This window comes from Macrobrachium rosenbergii, chromosome 58 (assembly GCF_040412425.1).
Source record: "Macrobrachium rosenbergii isolate ZJJX-2024 chromosome 58, ASM4041242v1, whole genome shotgun sequence".
Classification (NCBI taxonomy): Eukaryota; Metazoa; Arthropoda; class Malacostraca; order Decapoda; family Palaemonidae; genus Macrobrachium; species Macrobrachium rosenbergii.
This window is the reverse complement of record NC_089798.1, coordinates 13,455,606-13,477,128: the sequence shown is the minus strand read 5'-3', so window position 1 is coordinate 13,477,128 and position 21,523 is coordinate 13,455,606. Positions and strand designations below refer to the sequence as shown.

Genomic DNA, 21,523 nt, shown 5'->3' with positions numbered 1-21,523 from the left:
ATCAGTGTCAAATTTTTCTCTCCTTTCATTCCTACTGTTCCTTTTCATATTCAACTTGATCTTGACTCTGGCAATCAGTAAGTTATGGTCTGAGTCACAATCAGCTCCTCTGAAACTACGCACATCCATCAATGAATCTTTGAATTTGTGTTGTATAAGTATGTGATCAATTTGATTTCTTGTAATTCCTTCAGGTGAATTCCATGTCTTCTTTATGGGGAAATATTGCACCACCTACACCCATCCCATTGAAGTTTGCAAATGAAGCAAGCCTTATTCCATTTTAACTACTTACCTCAGAGGCACTATGTCTGGGCCCAATACATCTACTTCATGTCCAATCTTAGCATTAAGGTCACCCAATACTAATAGTACATCATGCTTTGGTGGTGTTCTATAACCTCACGGTAACATGATTATTCACATAATTTTTTTTTTATTAGACACATAAAAGTAAGGGTGGAAAACAATCTCTCTCTAGGACTTTTATTTAGGAGGACCAAATTATACAAGGAAGTATCCAGGGCATTACATGTTTTCCTGCAGCTATTAAAAACATCATAGAGGCAGTTTCCCCCTCATGAAAAAAAGCTCTCTCGTTGTTGATGACCTGCCAATCTAACGTACTGGCTTAGATGCCACATCAGCTGATAAACACTTGCAAAAGTGTATCAATGCTATCTTTCTTTGATTGCCTAGAACTAAAGGTTAAGAAATCTTTAAATATGATGAGTTGTGCTTGGTCTTTAACCAAGGAGTGGTGTAAGACATTGGTATTTCTAGCATTTAGATAATTTACTTTTTAATCAATTAACTTTTTTGATACACGACTGTGTAAGAATGATACGAGTAATTTTTATGCATTTGTATTTTTCTGACTGTTTTTTACTAAGGGTCATATTTATTTATGGTGCTGAATGGCCATGTGACCAAAACTTCATACCTTCACTCATTTTAAAAGCTGAAGATATTTAGAAACCAGTGACAGCAACTACTTGAATACTTTATTTTCTCTTCTTCAGAATGGGGAAGATTTTGAGATTTGTGTCCCCTCTTAACTAAGGCTTTGGAGACATTGCCCCTAACCATTAATTCCAGATACAACATAATCTGGCAAAATGAATTATGCTATGAAAAACCTTTTAATATTTTTAAAACCATCTTTACAACAAAATTTTGCAAACTTTTCATTGAGATCTTTTCACGTTAAAAATAAAAGACAATATTATGCAATTATACTCAAACAAACATAAAATTCTAAGTCTTCGGTATCTTGCTTTTCTTTTCTTGCTCTGCACCTACTAACAACCTCTTCTTACTGAAAAGATAAAAAATATTAAAATATAAGCATTTTGGGGATTAAAGATCTTGCTCTGCACCTACTAACAACCTCTTCTTACTGAAAAGATAAAAAATATTAAAATATAAGCATTTTGGGGATTAAAGATCTTGCTCTGCACCTACTAACAACCTCTTCTTACTGAAAAGATAAAAAATATTAAAATATAAGCATTTTGGGGATTAAAGATCTTGCTCTGCACCTACTAACAACCCCTTCTTACTGAAAAGATATAAAACTAATAAAATACAAGAATTTTGAGGATTAAAGAAAATGAATGATTATATGCAAGTAAAATAACGTCATTATCAACTGTTTAGATTATAACAAAAACTTAAACTTCCCTGTGGTTACCACAGTCAACAATGGAAGATAGAAGCAAAAATAAGCAAAGTCTATGTATTGCTGTGATATTAATCACAGCAGATGAGATGTCAATCTCTGTCAATGGTTTAACTGGATATATTAATCTTTAGCAAATGTTATAAAATTAGCAGATCCATCACAACCATTCAGATCCCTTAAAAGATATTTTTATCAATTATGCATTATCAGCTAATATGTTGACTATTTTTTATATTACCATGGGGAAAAACCAAATTCTCAATTAATTTTTTGGTACTGAAATTGTTATTGATTTTGTACATTGCAATACCATGATATGTGAAAGATATGTTACAAGTGAACTTAGTGAATATGTTACACTTACATTGTCAGTATGCGGGCCTTGTTGATTTATTTTAAGTTGATTATATTTTTGTAAGTTTTGTATTACACCATTTGGGCAGTGTTTAGTAAGGACGTTGTTTATTCTCATCACTGGCCTGTTTGTGCTAAACAAGCAATTAATTGCTTCTGTCTTTCACTTTTCAAGTGTTGGCGCCTTAGCACCCCCCTTCCCCCCTCCTCGGGGAGTTTATGTCTTAACCCGTCTTATCCCAGCCCGAGAAGAACCCTAAAAGAGTTCAGAGGTCTGGTTAAACAAATCATTTATAACTAACTAACTTAACCCGTGAAAGACTGTTAAAAGCTCTGTTGTCTGAGCCATTGATGGAGGTGGTTGTGGTTGGCTGCTATACTGGATTGCCTGTGGAGTTACCGGTTGTGATTATTGCACTCTGCTGCCATTGTGCATTAAAATTATCTGGATTACTTGTCCTGTTGCAGCGCAGCAGGCCCTGCTGTTTAAACCATCCTTTTGGAGCTTATGCCTCATCCATCTTCGCCCTTGGATTTGTTAAGCTGCCAAGGGGTCCTCTCTGTTTACCGGTAAGGTGCACATGACCTTTGAAGTCTTCAGCTTGAAAGGACCACAGCTTTTGTGGGTATCACTGCACAGCTGTCATTTGGGGCCCTTTATCCCTACATATCTTGGGGTTATCTCCAGACATGGAGTTTGATGTGTTAAGGAGATCACAGCCAGATATCTAAGTCCTGGTTTATATAATTAATTTAGTGTGCATATCGTTACTTTATTCTTTCTTTTTTACTTTCTCCTGCTATCTGGACCCCCTGTGTAAGTGTGGATGTGTTTTCTTTTTATAATAGTGTAATTGTTTTAGGTATTATTGTGCCAGGGTACCTGTGTTTTTGGAAATTTATGTACTAAGAGGTTCAGGTGTTATTTCTGTCTAGTGTTTATGTATTAAATATTAAGTGGTTTTTCTCAGTGTTTGTTTGTACCCCTTTGAATCTTCTTGCACACTTTGATTTGGCACGATTCACCCAAAGTGGACTTTGTCGCTGTGTTAGTGAATATTGAACTGTTGTGAAACTGAATGTTTATTGTGTAGTGGTCAAAACTGGCCATTACAATTCATAAAGCTATAGATAATGTATACTGTAGTGAAATTTTTTAAAAAAGAAATGTCAAGTTAGTAGCAATACATTGTGACTTAAAACAATGTTAATCTTACATCAAATATCTGTAGTCCTGTTTTGATGGTTGCCCTTCTAGGCAATCACTTCGTGAGTTACTTTTTACAAGCCATTTTCCTTGAACTTAGAAATTCAGAACACATTCCACACCTGCTTCTAATAGTCCTTAATTAAATAAAATAGACATACGAGTTATTTACAAATCTCTCTTTCACATACACATTTACTAATGACAACTGGTGAACAACTAATAGTTAACTTTAGCAATACACCATAGTGAAGTGTGGGGAGACAGGTACCTTTTTGTCTTCTTAGTAGTTACCAACTCTTCTTCCTCTTTTGTTTTAATTTTATATTGTGTTATATCAATCATTTGTGAAACCTTTTCTCTGTCACTTGCTTCCTTGTCTTTCATTATCTGAAATAAAAAAAAAATGTGCAATTAACCATGAAGAAATACACATACCAATGTGCTAAACAACACAACTGCACATTCAAGAAGATTTCTGGTACAGTATCGCAAGAAAGTAAACCGTGCATCTGTTGTCCAAGTACCAAAACCATTACTGTATTTTCATTGGGCAGAAGCTGCCTACTAATAATAATAATGGCACTATAATAATATACAATACTTACTGGATATCTACCCATCTTTACACTACCTGTTTTGGCAAAAAAAAATATACTCAACAGCAATTTCACACTTTTTATAATATAAAATTACCTTGACACTTTCTTCAATGCTGGAGGCAAATTTTTCATCAGTAGACAAAGACTTTCCACCATTAATTCCTCTCCCTTCCACATTCTGGCGAACAGATTTCTGTAAAGTAAAATTTGACCTTATAGTCTGCACAATATTCGACTTCGGTATTTTATTCATCTACCAAAGAAGATATCATCTTTAAGTTTGAGATTATTGAAAATAGCTGATTTTTCAGTTTTCAATTTATTCTTTTTTTTTTTTTCTGAAAAAACGTTTGCCAAATAATGTACCAATGTCACTCCTATCTATGTTAAAAGAAAATGGTAAAGGTTGAATACTGATGAAAGAAAATGTGCATGCCTGAATATAGGGGAAACTTAGTGTTCCCCTTGGTACAAATAACAGTTGTTGGAGTGTTCACACACAGCTGTAAGCCCTACATTTTTCAGGGTAACGTTGTAAGATGACTTTAAAATTATATTAAAGTGTTTTAGGATGATAGTTTAAGGTATATTTGGTGTTTGAACTATGAAAATAGGCACTTATACACATTTTTTGAGGGAAGACTAAGGTATATTTGGTGTTTGAAACTCTTAAAACAGGCAGTTTTAAGTGTTTTTAGAGGGGGGTCTCCAGTATTCACGAAGTTTAGCTATTCGCGGGCTGCTGTGGTCCCTAACCCCCAAGAATGCCGGGGTCTACTGTATTTCATCTCTTACCTACTTTTACTATATCTACACTATGCTCTTACCACATTCTATGACATCATGTGACTTCTATCACTCATACTTGAACAACATCTTTAGTGTAAAATGAAATATGCATTTACCAATACAAAATTGCAAAAGTGTGGACTAAACTGCTTCCTGTGACTCAATAACAAGTGTAATATGATCATTGAGTGCTCTTGAGTGGGAGTAAAGATACTTTCCTAATTCACCACAGATTTATTGCAAGTCGCCTGCCAATTGGTTTACTGATGCTAAGGGTGGAGGGAAACCTGCTGTGCTTCTATACAAGAGTATGATCTAAATTTTGTGCTGTGCCAAGTGCATCCCCCTTACAACTCTAGATTTCCTTCTTGATGAAATAATACCATTGAAGTTACATGGCTTCACCATGGCGTACCTAAATTCTATATTGAAGCCTTGTAATGGACAAGAGGGTCTCGAACCTAAGGAATCTCTTATTCCCCTAGGTCAAATTCAATGTCTCTATATATATAGTCTTTCACTCTGTCTTGTAATTATTTCAACCTCTTACAAATTTTATCAGATTTCTTCTATCTTTCTACCCAAAGACTACAACTGAGACTTCACAGTGTAACCATGGGGTTTCACCCCAGCTCCACTGTTAAACACTTTTACTTCATTTTATTTATTTTCCTAACTTTTACTTGCTGCCAAAACTCCCTACCTCTTTTCATTTTCCTGATTGAGAAGTAATACTGTGGCTGGGATTGGAGATCATATTCAAAGTCATAGCCAAACAAATCTAGGAAGAGACAGGTAATTTCCCTAAGGCAGTGTTGTTGCCATTTCTTTCTCATCCTTCAAATCCTACCCACATCAAGAGAAGCCTTTTCCCTTTGGGAATACTTAAATCTGTTCTATATCTGTTTATTATTTATCTTGTAAATTAAGGTTTAACCATCTGAATTCATGTTTTCATACTGTTTATGCTCATTACTGTGCACAAGTACCAGATCTCGCTCATAATAAGTAACCAGTTTCTTTTAGCAGTTTCATGTGAAATTCAACAAGTGAAGCACTAACAACAACGTGAAAACCATCAGACCTGTAATATTTAAATTTGATGTGCCTTTTGTTTTTATTATTACTTGTCATTTTTTTTCATGGTGTTTCTATACATACATCTTTGATATATCATCCATATGCATTTTTCATATTACTTCTCATCTGCTATGTTTAAACCCAATTTAAGAAAAAAATACTATATTTTCCATAACTACAATTAAATCTCTTCAAGTGGTGGAATTTTCTTTCTAAACATGAGAACATGAGTGTTTCATATTGCTCATCAAACTCTTCAGTTTCCTTGCATATACAATGAACAATTGCTTTACTCAAGTTTGTCACCTTAGTAGGGCACCGAATTGCTTTAGAAAATTCATATGTCATTTTGTTTTTCCTTTTTTCACTGATGAAATACTTGTAAACATTGTATGCCATTTTGAATGTCAAGGTGGATCAATCGGTGACCCTGAAAAGAATAAATCCTCAATGCCCTTGTAGCTTAAGCAGCCTAAACATCTCAAAATTACCTTTGTCTTAAGCTGACTGAAATATTAGCAGTGTTCATCAAAATATATGGCATGTTTCTAGGTTTATGAGTTTTCCTTCACTGAAAATTAATGATGATTTATGAGCCAAATAAATTTCTGCGAGAATTTATATGCCAGGAATTACCAATTTCTTGATTTAACTTTTAATACAAAAGAATATCTGATCCTGGATAATGATATATATGGCACCAGTGCACTGACCCAAAACAACAGCCTGAGTCTCTTCCTAGATTTTTTGCACTATAACAGTGGCAGCTATGGTGGGACTGTATGCATACTGATAATGTTCAAACCTGAGAGAAATCAACATGAATACTCATGTTGATATCTCAAGGGCTGGACTACCCCCTCAGAATTGGTAGATGGATTTCTGGAGTGGGCCAATTCTGAATATAGGACTAGACATTCTGTCTGGTTTGCCCATCCCTAAAATTAGCCTGAGGATGATAGTACTGTATTCTTTAACACTCTGAGTCCTAGTGAGTTGGCTTGCTTATACTTGGGCCTCTTTTTTTTCTCTTCCTAACTTTATACTGACTACTCTAGATAAATAAACTTAGGTCCCCAAAACCCCTAGACAACCTACTGGCACAGATGACGAACTTAGACTGCGATCTTAATTAACAAAGGAATGGCAAAGGAGGCTTGGGTCATTGTGTTAACATGGGAGTTGAGTCTTGCAATGGCAAATCTTTTGGTAAAAGTTGTACTGGCAACACTGAAATAGTTTGTAAAAAGTTGATCAAATCAGTAATAAGCAACCAGGTAATATAAACAATACAAAAAGTGACGAATCTCCACTTTCACATTTCACTGAGGTGTTAATAACTTATCTGAACCCTACAGAAACAAAACAAGAATAATAAATCTTGAACACCAAAAAATGGGATGCATGGATTTCATTTGAAAATCATAAGGAAGCTTTTAAGGCAAGCTATAATATTACAATATCAGAATCTACACTGCAAATGTAATGGGTGATGAAAGACTACCAAAGGATTTAGTTGTAATGGCCTACATGCTGGATTACACAAAATAACCTGCAACTGAATATGCACTCCCTAAACAACCAATCTGGCTTATCACAACAACAAGGGAGGTCAATGAAAATTAAAGTACAAGGCTACCCCACTTTTCCGTGTGTCACTTTGTAACAGATTTTTGTCGAACATGTCTTTCATGTTTCTGCGGGAACTTTCACCAATTCACAAATTTTTCTACAGGCCATTCTGTAAAATTATCACTGATTTTTTTTTTTTTTTTTTATTAAATCTGGCAATGAACTATTAAAATAGACAGTTAACAGCATTTTTAAAGGGGATTTTGCATTTCCATGGTGGGTTCTGGAACCTGTCCCCGCAAAAAAATGGGGGTAGCACTAAGTAAATTCCTGAAGAAAAACTCAGCACAATTAGATCTGGAGACACTTTTCATCTAATGGGAATTGTATGCTCTTCAACGCCAGTCAAATATCCAGTCCCAAATGCTTTGCAATTTAAAATCCAACAATAATGAAAAGAAATCAGATGACAGACTCCATCTAAATTTTAGCTATGGGAGGTGAGTAATATTTACTAGAGATCTATAAGACTTTACTAAAGAGGAGATGCTAAGTACAGCCATGCTCAGAAGTGATGCGTCATGGCTGCATAGAACTCGTTCAAAATTCACTAACTGGCAACTAACATGCTGCATACTTATATCTCTTATTTCAATGCAAAAACACAATTATTTTTTAAAATAGGGCCATAATATGTTTCATAGGTGCAAAATCTGTCATATATATCAAAACTGTAAAACATATTCATATATAACAAAACTAAGAAAATATTGTGTGTACCCAAATTTCAGAAAAACAGTGACGAAACATGTCCAAAACTTTCATTCACCCAGTGCTATTGCATTCGACAAAGAAGTCCTCATCAAACCTACGTTCAAATGTTAAAATAATGAAAAAAATTTTTAAAAATTTTTCATAACATTTCCATAAGTAATCTTCAATTATCTGAATTAATAGAGCCAAGGATCTGTCAGATAATGGCGAATCCCAATAATGACGAGTAAAAAATCTAGGGTATTGAAGGGCAACTCTGTACCATTCCTCACCTAACCTTCTCAGTACTGCATAACTGTAAACAGCCAGTATAAACAATAAACAACCATCACACTTTAAACTGAAAACTTTATGCAAAAGGCAGTTATCTACCTTTTTCCCCTATATTTGTAACAAAGTATACTGCATATACACACTTTGAAAAAAAATGCAACCCCCTTCTCTTTTTCTCCCTAGTAGATGACACAGCTCAGTAGGCAGGTAGCACGCTTGTTTACCCACAGCCTACCATGGTTTTATGACCTTTAATGTATTTTTACACAGCAACTTCCTTGCCAGTTGTTACCATATTGTTTTGACATACATGAGATAAAAATGTGTAAACCATGTGTGAAATAACACCTAGGCTAGCCCAAGTTTTACACTCACAAGTATCCATTTGCAAAAGTCAAATAGGCTATTACAGCTGTAATGGTATTGAAACTGTTATTTTGCTTACAGAATCCCTTTATACTGTATTATTATATTGATATATTATCATCATAATATGTATAAAAAAAAACCATCATCCTGCCATTTGTAACATTTACTTTCTCAGAATCAGCTGATTCAGCTTACTCCCAAAAGAATTAGTAAAATCATTTTTTAGTTGCTAAAAAAAATGACTTTACTAATGGAATTATTATTTTTCTTTTTGTATATAAATGTAAAATGTTAAAGTAAAATCCCTCAAAATGACAAAATGGCTGTTTCCCGATTCGTTTGTTTACCGATTTAAACATACCTCAGTTCACCCCCCATCTCTCTCTCTCTCAGTAATGTACATATCCTGTAATGAAATGTGAATTATTGTACCATAAACATAAAAAATATGAAACTAAAACTTTAAGAAGTTCACGATGCCATCAACTGAGTGCATGCACATGTACGTACATTTTACAATTTTTTTTTTTTTTTGCTCTGCTTGATTTACTGTATCGTTTCCATTACAAGTTTAGTTGATTCTAAGTATGATTAACACACATTAACAGTACTGTACATAATCACCATAAATATTTAAAATGCTTATTTCATATGTAGGCAAGACAAAACCAAACTGGCTGTACCAAGTTCACCAACAGCATAGAAATGAGTGTGTGCATAAGTACATACCCTATGGACTTGACTGCATTTATAATTTTGTTTCTACAACTAAAAAATGAGAAAATGCGGTAAAAATATATATATGAGAATACTATGGCATAAAATATAAACAAAATAGCGTAAGAGTGTGTGTGCATTACTGTATTAAGCTTTTAATGTAAACATACCTCAGTCTCTCTCTCTCTCTCTCTATCTACTAAATACCAGTAGCCTACTGTACATATATATCCATTAATGAAATATCAGTTACTGTACAATAAACACGAAACTAAACAAGCTCCAGGAAGTTCACGACGCCAAAGAATGAGGGCGTACATAAGTAGGTGTCTTATTTTTCGCTTTGTCTGATTTACTGTGCCATATTTCATTACGAGTGTAGTTCACTCTAAGTATGAATATCAAACATACTGTAACAGTACAAAAGAGAATATTTCATCACTGCTGATGTTTCACCTCTAATCACCATAAAATATTTAAATTCCGAATTTCATATGTAGGCAACTCAAGACCAAACTGTAGTAAGTTTGCCCACGCCACGGAATTAAGTGTGTACGTACGTGTTACCACTTTTCTTTTTCATTCTTTTTTTTTCTTTGCTTTGCATGATTTACTGTACCATATTTCATTGCAAGTTAAGTTAATTTTAAGTATGAATATCACAAATGCCAAAACAGTACACAAGAGAATTTTATCACTTGAATCTCTCTCTCTCTCTCTCTCTCTTTTGTACCCACCCTATTCACATGATTGCATTTATATTTTGGTTTGTAAGAATAAAAAATGAGAAAATATAGAAAAAAATATAAATGAGAATACTGCAGCAAAAAGTATAAATAAAAAGTAGCGCGTGTGTGTTACTGTACTTAAGACTTTGATGTACAAGACCTCAGTTAAACATATCTTTTAATAAAATGTTAATTACTTAAACATAATCATAAAAACACAAAACCAAACAAGCTCTGTTAAGTCAGGTCTACCTAGTCCTCTTCACCCATCCAGCACTGAATCCCCCCCAACCATTGAAACTGCTCCCCTGCTTCACCCACCTTCCAAAACAACACCTTTCTCTGGGCCTTCCTCTACCAAGCCTTTCCAATGGTGCAAAGCCACCCAACCACCCACCCCCACCATGGAAACTTCTGAGGTCTCCCCCAACCACAAAACCCTTTCCCGGTCAATCTGAGTGTAAGCAGTGTAACCAACATTTTCTTAAGACCGTGCAGCACTGCCAACCATCAGAGGGTGGTTTTTTTCAATTTTTTAAAAATTTATATATATCATATATCTCTGGAATCTTGATCCCTGGTCCGTGCATGCTGAATAATGTTGAGTCTCGGATAATGGCTGTCTGGATAATTAAGGGATTACTTTGCATTGCAACCATAAAATTCTAAACAGTTCTATTTGATTATTTTTGCAACTCAAAGCCAAAAATCTGATAAAGAAATAAACACGAAAGTGTCACTGTAGCTAAAATGCTTCCACCGATATCAGTGGGTGGGCGTGGCCTGTGATACATGTCATTTGAGTGGCCAGCAACATGAACCACCTGGAACATAGGTCTACAATGCGCAAAGACAGTGAAATGATCTTGAAAATATTTATTCAACAAAAATTTGTTATATAGGAATATTTGTATTTTCATAAAAGATAAATGGTGTGTTAGTTTTCTTTACTTGCTACATACATATTACTCCTAACATTCACATCTCTATACTAACAATTTGTGGCATGAAAGCATATTAAGTTACCTACATATTCTTGCACTTCAAGTTTCCTCATGAATTAATTATATGAGGTGTGATCATAAGGAATTGTGAGAGAGGTGCGAAATAATGAGCAGGAAGACAAGTACTGCTGCTTTATTGATGGAGCGATCCGCTTATAAAGCGGCATGCGGACGTCTGTGTATAACGCAGAGACCACAGTACAAAGAATTACAGGTGACCTGAGGTCAAATTATTTCTCTACAAAAACAGGACGGGTACATACAGAAAACATAATGATTAACAATGTCTGGTCTGTTACAAAAATACTCTGTTACATATACATAATGCATGGTCACTTAAACGGACAATAAAATATACAATTTACAATAATGATGATATGTGTTCAGCCGACCCCAGGTCACATGTGAAGGCACCGCAGAAAACGGGATGTTCATTACAGAGAACGCGTTGAGCGGGGACTTTACAATACTCCCCTCCCCCCAGACGTAGGTAACGTCTGATCAAAGCAGGTATCTGCCGGGCGACGGAGGGGCCGTGCTTTCTCAATGTCAACTGGAGGGAGTGGTCGCCTTCCCCGGTGCCCTCTGGAGCAGCGTGTTGGGGTGCCTCTCTGTCTGGTTTCGGGTTTTCCGTGGATGCCCACGATGTTTTCCTGCACATGGGGCTGGCCGGAAGCTTTGGGAACCGCCCCCGACGTCCTCCTCCAGGAATGCGGGCTTGAGGCGGTCTACCAATATCCAGTCTTCCCTTCCATGGACAGCTACCCTGAATGCCTTTTTGTCCCTTTCGAGCACAAGGAAAGGTCCTCTGTAGGGCCTGGTTAAGGGTGGCTGCACGGCGTCGTCCCTGACGAAGACGTGGGTGGCAGAGGACAGACCGGGAGGCATGAAGGGGGACGTCCTGTCGGTGTATGTCCTCTGGCAGGGGGGCGAACTTCCCAACCCTGACACAGAGCCTCTGCATTGCTATGTCATCCCTGTCTTCTGCGACAAGTTCCCCCGGGACTACCAGGGTCTCCCCGTAGACTTTTTCTGCTGAGGAGGGGTCGCCGCTGGCTCTGGGGGCGGTTCTCAATCCAAGGAGGACCCAGGGCAGCTGGTACTTCCAATTCTCAGAAGTGCAACGAGCCATGAGGGACACCTTCAGGGACCTGTGGAACCTTTCCATCATTCCATTGGCTGCGGGGCTGTAGGCAGTGGTGCTGTGATGAGTGGTCCCCAGCAGGAGTGCCAGGGCGGTCCACAGCTTGGATAGGAAAGCGGGACCTCTGTCTGTCATTATGTAGTCCGGGACACCGAACCGGCTGATCCAGCTGGAGAGGAGGTCAACGACTGTTAGAAGGTATCTTGCTCCTCCTGATGGGGGAAGAGGACCCACAACGTCGACGTAGATGTACCCGAAGCGTCTCTTTGGCTGGGGAAATTCGCCCACCCCAGACTCAGTGTGCCCCCCTACTTTGCTGGCCTGACACTGCATGCATTGCCTTGCCCAGGCCATCACGTCCTTCCGTATGCCATGCCAGATGAACTTCTCTGTCAGTAGCCTGGCCGTCGTCCTTCCGGAGGGGTGGGATAGGCTGCAGATGACGTCGAAGACCGGCCGATGACGGGAGGCGGGCACCAGGGGGCAGGGGTGGCCAGTGCTCACGTCACTCAGCAGTGTTGACCCTCCAGGGCCGAGGGGTAATCCTCCCACTTCAGCGACGTGGCGGCTGTGCGGTAGGCTGGGGTCTCTGGGTCAGCAGCCTGTTCGCGGGCGAGGTCCTTGTAGTCGATCCCGAGTTGCACTGCATCGATCTCGATCCTCGAGAGGGTGTCGGCTACTGAGTTCTTCCTGCTGGGGAGGTATTTGATGGTGTAGGTGAACTCCACGAGGTGCCGCTGCTGCCTAGAGGACCATGCATCTCCCAGCTTCATGAAGGCGTGGACCAACGGCTGGTGGTCAGTCCAAATCGTGAAGGGCATCCCCTCCAGGAGGAACTTCAAGTGATGTACTGCAGCAGGACTTGGTGGGGCTGAACTTCCTGCTGAAGAAGGCGATGGGCTGAGGGGTCCCAATGGTGACTTGTTCCAGGACGGCTCCGCAGGCGACGTTGCTGCCGTCCGTCATCAGCTGGAGGGGAGCATTGGGGTCCTGGTGGGCCAAAGATGTTGCCTTGGCGAGGGCGGCCTTCGTCAGGAGGAAGGCCTTCTGCTGGTTGGGGCCCCACACTAAGGTCTTTGGACGACCCTTTAGGACCTCCATCAGGGGGGCCAAAGTGTGCGCGATCCCCGTGATGAATCTCCTATAGTAGTTGACCATTCTGAGGAATTCTTGTACAGCCCTGATGGAGGTAGGGGTGGGGAACTTCTCAACAGCCTTGACCTTTGACAACATTGGGCGGACGCCCGCTGGGGATATCTCATGGCCCAGGAATTCCACCTTCTCGATGCCGAAGGTGCACTTGTCAAATCTGACGACGAGGCCACTCTCCTGCAGGCGCTGCAGGACCTCCCGGATGCGCCGCAGGTGTTCCTTCTGGGATCTAGAAAAAATTAGGATATCATCGACGTAGCAGACGCAGAAGTTCAAGTCGCCCAGGATGCTGTCCATCAACCTCTGGAAGGTTGCGCCCACGTTCCTCAGGCAGAAGGTGGAGAAGGCGAAGACGTAGGACCCAAAAGGCATGACGATGGCGGTTTTAGGGATGTCTTCTGGCGCTACTGGTACCTGAAAATATGATTTTAAGAGATCTAACTTTGAGAATATTTTGGCCCCGTGGAAGGAGGCTGTTAGGTCCTGCATGTTTGGTAGAGCCGCCTGTAGTCGCTGCAGGGCCTCCAGGTGCAGTCCACGGGCTGGGGTCCTTTCTGCATATGCCCATCCTTTCCATCGCAGCAAAGGCCTTCTTGGCCTCCTGAAGGCGCTGTGGGGGAAGCCGCCGGAACTTCGCGTGCGTCGGGGGCCCTTTGTTTTGATGTGATGATATATCCCGTGTTTGGCAAGGGCCCCGGGCACCTGGTGAAGCTCGGGTTTGAAGACTTCTGGGAATTCTTTCAGGAGGGAACCAAACTGGTGGGGTGCGACAGAACAGACGGCAGGCTCCCTGGGGCCCAGCGACAAGGGCAGGGACTGGCAGGACTCGGTGTCCAGTAGGTGTTTGCGGCCGACGTCGACTGCCAGTCTGAAGTGGGCAAGGAAGTCCACACCCAAGAGCAGGGTCCTAACGTCCGCAACGATGAATTTCCACCTGTACCTCCGACCAAGGATGGAGATCGACAAGAGCTTGGCACCATAGGAGAGGATAGGGGACCCGTTGGCGGCCATCAGGGAGGCAGTCGGGTCCGGCAGATGTCTGCAGTCCTCTCTGGAAGGCGGGAACACTGACCACATGGCTCTGGTGTCGATCAACATCATCCTGCCGGAGATGGTGTCGCAGATGTAAAAGCCTACTGGTGCGGGGCCCCTGGGTGTTTCAGTTGCTGCTGCCATGGCAGCCTGTGTGGGTGGCCGCCACCTCCCCTGATTTTTGCTTTGCTTTGCTATTACCACCAGAGGTGGTAATAGCAAAGCCCCAGCCTCTCCTTCTTCTGCTGGTGGGGCTTCCTCTGAGCGACGACATTGATGCCCTCCGTGGTGGGGTCCTCTGGCTGGAGGCAGTTGATGGGGTGTGCGGGTGTGGACACCCACTTTACCGCCTTCATGGAGTCCGTCAGCTGCCGCGCCACCCTGATCAGGTCCTCGAATGGCAGGGTGTATGCCTCTTTGATCTGCCCACGGACCTCTGGCAGTAGCTGCCGCAGGAAGATCTCCCTCGACAGGCTGATTTCTTTGTGCCTGCCGCTGCTGTCAGTCTCGGGGAGGAGGAGGAGGAGGTCCTGGAGGGCATGCCACGTTTCCAAGAGGTTTCCCTCCTTCTGGGGGTTGAGGGCGAGGGCGAGCGCGCGGGCAGCTCTCTCGGAGACCGGCAGGGAGCAGGTCTCGACGAGAGTGGCTTTTAACTCCTGGAAGGTGGTGGGGCTCGACGTCCTCATTAACCACGGGGCGATCTTCTTGTATATCTCCTCTGGGAGGGCGTTGATGGCGATGTCTGCCGTCAACACCTCGTCGATTAGGCCTGCTACCCTGAATTGCTCCTCGACCCTATAAAACCAGAATGCTGCGTTTCGATGGGTGAATGGCGGCAGCCTTATGCTGAGGTCCGCCTTTGGTTGGTCCGTCAGGAGGGTCATCGCACGGGGTGCAGGTACCGGTGTGGAGGAGCACATGGGAGAGGGTTGCGTGAGGGAGGCATCTGCCTCCGAGAAGTTCACGGTAATTTATATGTGGTTAGGAATGTGCATCCATGCTCATTCCACACTCTCACTTGGAGTGTGAGGGAACACTCACGTCAATACACGCTTGGGAGTATGCCGTGTGGGTCCGTTAATAACACTGGTGACCTACCGACGAGGGTCGGTAACGCCCGAACACTTTGTTAGAGCACCGTAGTTAGTCCATTAGGGGCATGTGTTGGTTCATCGGGCCAAGACTTAGTCGCCGTTTGGGCCGTTAATGGCTCCGGGAACCACTTCGGGGGTCACCACTGTGAGAGAGGTGAGAAATACTCAGCAGGAAGACAAGTACTGCTAGTTTATTGATGGAGCGATTCGCTTATAAAGCGGCGTGTGGATGTCTACGTATAACACAGAGACCGTGGTAACAAAGATTTACAGGTGACCTGAGGTCAAATTATTTCTCTACAAAAACTGGACAGGTACATACAGAAAACATAATGATTAACAATGTCTGGTCTGTTACAAAAATAATGTGTTGCATATACATAATGCATGGTCACTTGAACAGAAATAAAATAAACAAATCACAATAATGATAATATGTGTTCAGTCGACCCCTGGTCGCATGTGAAGGAACCGCAGAAAACGGGATGTTCATTACAGAGAACATGTTGAGTGGGGACTTTACAGTATCTGGACTGATGATATAAAAAGAAAACCACACACTTTATCCAGCAGTGTTTCCTTTGAGGGAAGTATTCCTGGAACTCGTTGTCTGGGATAATCAGCAACTGCCTCGTCGCACTCACTTGGATCTCCTCAACCTTCTGAAATCTTCTTCCTTTCAAGTGGGATTTGATTTTTGGAAAGAGGAAAAAGTCGCAAGGGGAGATATCTGGGGAATAAGGTGGCTGTTGGACCTGGGGGATGTTGTGCTTGACCTAAGGCTGCTGTACAAGCTGCACTGAATGGGCAGGTGCATTGTCATTGTGCAACTGCCACTCACCAGACACATGGAATTTCCGACAAATAGCATCCCACAAATGCTGCAACACGTCACAGTTGTACTCCTTGTTTACTGTCTGACCAGGTGGAGCATACTCACGATGAACATTTCCCTTGCAGTCGAAGAAAACGGTCAACAATGTCTTCACATTGCTTCCACTCACTCACGCTTTCTTCGGTCTCGGAGAGGTTAGGGTCTTCCACTGCGAAGACTGAGCCTTGGTTTCAGGGTCACAGCCACAGACCCAAGATTCATCACTTGTTATGACCATTTTCAAAAAGTTTTCACCAATCTCGACACAATCAAAGAGACTTTGCGCAACCGAAGCCCCGAGTTTCTTTTTGGTCAGCTGAAAGCAGTTTTGGCACAAACTTGGCAGACACATGCCTCATGCCCAAATCTTCAGTGAGAATGGACTGAACTGAACCATAACTAATCTGCACATCCTCCGATAACTCACAGATGGTGATTCGACGATTTCCTCTCACAGCTGCATGCACAACAGTGATGTTTTTCTCAGTCTGCTGGCTGCGGGTCTCCCATAACATTCGTCACTAACAGCGTTTTGTTGGCCAACTTGAAAAATCTGAACCACTCATACACTCGTGTGCAGCTCAAACACTCCTCTCCATGCACTGTTTGCAACTTTGCATAGGTCTGTGCACAGATATCTCCATGCTTTTGGCAAAATTTGATACAGATTCTCTACTCAACTTTCTCCATCATAGTCAATGCGACGACCATACACTACTCACATTCCTTCCAAGCACTGTTGTAAAGAGCGGAAGTGAGCAAGGGCGCTAAAAATTTAGTGCATGCACAGTTGGGGGTCAAGGTCAATCTGTGCTAAGTGGCCTCATTCTGTATATTTTAGCTCCTTTACTACAGCAACAGTCCCGATACTTTATGATCACACCTCGTATACCAAAATCAAGCAGAACTTTTAATGAAACAAAATTCTTTATTAGTTAAAAAAAAATCTGTTGCACAGGCCTTGACATTATTAATAATAACATTAAATCAATAACTGCCTTTTGGATATAATTTACAGAATCATCATCTTTTATTAATCAAAGATCAGGTAGTCTCTAAAAATAAATCCTTTAGTAAACTAGATTGCATCTCAGAAGCCCTAGATTTTTTATTATACCTATACATCATTAGTGCAACAGATGGGCAGTTTGAACCTAGCCGAAGAACGTTATCTGTAATTCATATTTCTATTTCGAAAATTTTGTTATGACTGCTGAGCCTATGAGGTCTATTGTTATACGCTAAACAGATAGTTACGATAACCACTTCTTGTAGCAAGTTGTGTGAGTTGGGTTTGGCATCACTGCCAACCTTGTCACACTATACTTTGAGCTTAGCAGTGCAAAAAAAATTACAAGTATATTCAATTCATTTCCTGTAAATTACGAATATCATGGAATAAAAGATATCATATCTATTAATCCATAGCGAAAATAATGTTAGCTGTGAATTCACATACTTATCAACATATATAACATTGGAATAAAAAAGTTTAACACTACTTGGCAACCACGCAACATTTTCCGTTGCATCTGAGATTTTGGACGATACAAAAAAAAACATGTTGCATATTTGACCTTCGCTGTACATGACTATTAGAATCAGAGGAGGTACACAAAGTCCCTAGGATAGCAATATTCATTGTTAAAGTTAAAGTCCCCTTCCCACATAATGCAGAAAATAAGAAAACGGAATTTCAACCATTTTAAAATAAGCCACTGCAAGGTTACAATTCTTTTACATTTAGGCACCTTTCTTGAATTTGTAAAAATTGAAAGATCTTTAAGATCTGTTCTCAACCTGACCCTGGGGACTCATATTCGAGTCCAAATACCTGTACTCAAATTATAACACAAATCATGTACCCATCAATTTCTAGAAAAAGCAGATGACCTCTTATACTTTCTGGAATAAACTAGTAAGCACATCAGAAGAATCAGATGAAGAATTAACATGCGAATGAGCATGTGACTGACACTTTCCTATTTACACCAATGTTCATGAGCTTCAGTTGTTCAATTTTTGTCTGTAGGTATGTGTATATATGCATCATGTTAGGAAACAAAACACACAAAGAGGGTCTCTCTCTTTCTCTCTCTATATTGACATTTACTTAATGCAATACAGCCCTGTATAGTACTTAATATGCTGGTGTAGTGTTACACATATTTTTCAGTAAATATGTATGTATCTGTGTGCATGTGAACATGGTATATGCAAAAGTATGCATTATTTTATGAGAAAGTACACACTTGCAATGTGTTTGCTTACTTTAACCCTATCTCTCTTTCTGTCAATTTTTTTTTATAAAGAATTTGGAGTTATTTATGTTTAAAAAAAACAATGTTTATGTTTTTTAAAATGTATGAGTTTTGTGAGCAATATTTTACATATTTTAGAAATAATTATTTTTCATGTATATCTCTGAAAGTGAATACATAAATTAATATTTTAAACTTACTGAAGCACCAAGAATACTGCTATTAGACACAAGGAGAAAACATTTCACTTTGAATCTAGGCCCCTTAATAGTTCTCATTGGTCAATAACAGAACCGATGAGTTCTGTAACCGAGAGCTAATCAATACAAGGCAATGGTTTAAGGAACATGATGAACTCGATTGACACTAACTTTGAGTTAAGGTAGATCCTACAATCACAGAGGTCTGTGGAAGACTTCTACTATGAGGGCAACAAGACTGCATGTCAGAGATCTGCAGCTGACCAGTGCCATAAGTGACAAGGGTGGAAGGAACTATCAAGATGCAGTTGCAATATGACTAACAGGTTTTCTAAGGCTTGGCTGGCTTCCTATGACCTGCATCTGTCAGTATGAAACAACGACCTTGGAGGCTCTAATCCTTTGCTGATACAAACATGATCAAGTTCATAATGCTGAACACTCAAGAGCATAACCCTCCAGAGGCAGAAACAGATGACATCTACAGGGTGGAGAAAACTATAAAGACATGTGAACATCAAGGCAGTAGTTGTCCATGGTGCTGTGATACTAAATGGGGTTTAGATAAAAAACCAGGAGCAAAAGTCCAACACACTGCAACCAGACTGAAGGAACTAAAAAGAAGTTACATCTGAAGGCAGGGGTGTCCCACATGGAAGACACTCACCCAAATTGTAGACACAAGCAGTCTCCTAGGACAAAGGTAAAAGATGGAGAAGACAAGCACTGAAATAGGGGCTTCAAGTTGATTCACTCTTCTCTCCTCATGCACATTGAGGAATCTTCCCTTGGCTTGGGAAAGGATAAGCACTAAGGGTTAGTTAAAAACAGGAAAGGGCTGCAGTAGTACAGCAGTTTCCAAAAACCCTACGTGCCTAAGACTATGGGTGTACAGATGCTGGGCACCATGGTTTTTGTGGAGCTTGATGATGTGAAGCATAACATCCAATTCCAGGCAGCTGAGGAAAAATATGGGGTTTGCTGGCACTATGTTCAATCCTCCAACCAAAGATTCTTGTTGCCAACAAAAAGTTGGTGACAATCTTGCTTTACTGGTAAATGAAGTAGACACTACTGTAGTGGAGTCGACTGCTAAAACTCCAACTGCCTCAGTGAGTGACTGAGGAGCCAGGATATACTGCTCCGAGACCCAAGATGAAGATATTGCACTTGTCTTGTGTCCCCAACCTGGTTCCTGTTGGCTGCTACCAGTCTGTGAGTTCTGTAACTAAGAGCTACTTGTTGTGAAACAAAGGATTATGGAATATGATGAACTAAAGGGACGCTAATCTTAAGCTTAGGCAGATCCTGCAATTACTGAAGATACATAGGGGACTTCTACTTACAGGGTGACACGGGGAAGGTTTGGCTAACTAGCTCAGGATCTTTTGGATCAGTGTGGAATATCTAATACTCTTAAAGACCAAGAATCTGGGGTAATGTAATGATAGGCTCCTTGGAAAACTAACATTCATGAAAACTAAGCATCCATGCTCACATTAGAAGTAATTTTCTCACATTATTGTATCATTCAAGCATACTTTTCTGTTAAAATAAATAATTTAATAACATTAACTAGACACTGCTCTCAACTTGAAGTAACATGTATTTTCAACAATTCTACAGGGCTTTACCACAAATAGAAAATCTCATGTATTAGGCTACAAATGAAGAAAGTGGAAAATATCCAAATATTGTGCTCTGCCATACTTACTATTTGTCTGGTTACTTCAAAAATAAGATTATGGAACTGGCTCATGATGATACTACGATCAACACCAAGTTCATCTGCAAGAGTCTGGGCTGTTTTATGCTGAATACCAATGCCACACAAGATTGCCTGAAATAATCACCAAATAATAAAACAATGCAAAATAACTACATTTTATGAACTGCATACAGCAAGTGCTGAGCAAAAGACTTGTAACAAAGAGAAGATAAGGCTGACTTATAAATTGTTATGCATGCCTCATTTTAAAAAAAGAAATTTAACACATTTAAGCAAATATACATATAAACTTTGCATGCTATGCTGTTAACTGAAAGAGCATTTGATACATGCCCGCTAATAATAAAATAAAGTCAAAGATTAATACCTATATTGTAAGATGAGACAGGTCAGAGTATGGAAGGTTTTAATTTTTCTTTACCAACTCCTTTAGCTAATCAACATTCAATTATGTTGACCTTTAACATTAAGGCAAAAGTACAGGTAAGAGGAGTTGTCATTTTTATAAGCATATTTGCCAAAATGCTTTATAAAGAGAGGAGAAACTACCTGTTCTCTACCTGTTAGGCTCACTCTACTGCTTCACCAATAAGGGTAGTATTGTCCCTAATTTGAATTAGGGCATAGTTTAAGGTTGAATAATGACCTGTACAGTAAGAGTGAAACTTTCTCATAAACATGCATGGTGATCTGACACAGCCAATTACTTTGGAAGACAAAATTTCATTATCATGAGGTTGCTTACTGTACCAGTTTTATACAGTAACATCTCGATTATCTGAATTAATGGAGCCAAGGGACTGTCGGATAAGGTAAAGCAAACTCTACGGGTGTAAAACCACAACTCTGTACCCTTACTCCCCCTACCTTGTCAACACCACATA

The 21,523-nt window shown here is 40.2% G+C and overlaps 1 protein-coding gene across 5 annotated transcripts in view; it reads right to left on the bottom strand.

Moving 5' to 3' along the window:
• Window positions 1-474: 474 nt before the first annotated feature.
• The window catches only part of l(1)G0020 (RNA cytidine acetyltransferase l(1)G0020), an 803,858-nt gene continuing 782,809 nt past the window's right edge, over window positions 475-21,523 (bottom strand). For 3 of the 5 annotated variants that reach the window (XM_067102059.1, XM_067102057.1, XM_067102058.1), the window contains 4 exons: window positions 20,625-20,750; window positions 3,942-4,040; window positions 3,517-3,635; window positions 475-1,318 (listed from right to left, as the gene is read on the bottom strand). In XM_067102059.1, coding sequence (XP_066958160.1) covers window positions 1,258-1,318; window positions 3,517-3,635; window positions 3,942-4,040; window positions 20,625-20,750 — 405 coding nt within the window. In that variant the 3' untranslated portion in view covers window positions 475-1,257. Of the gene's footprint in view, window positions 1,481-3,516; window positions 3,636-3,941; window positions 4,041-20,624; window positions 20,751-21,523 lie in introns of all 5 variants that reach the window. The other 2 variants (XM_067102060.1, XM_067102061.1) reach the window with 1 other exon arrangement.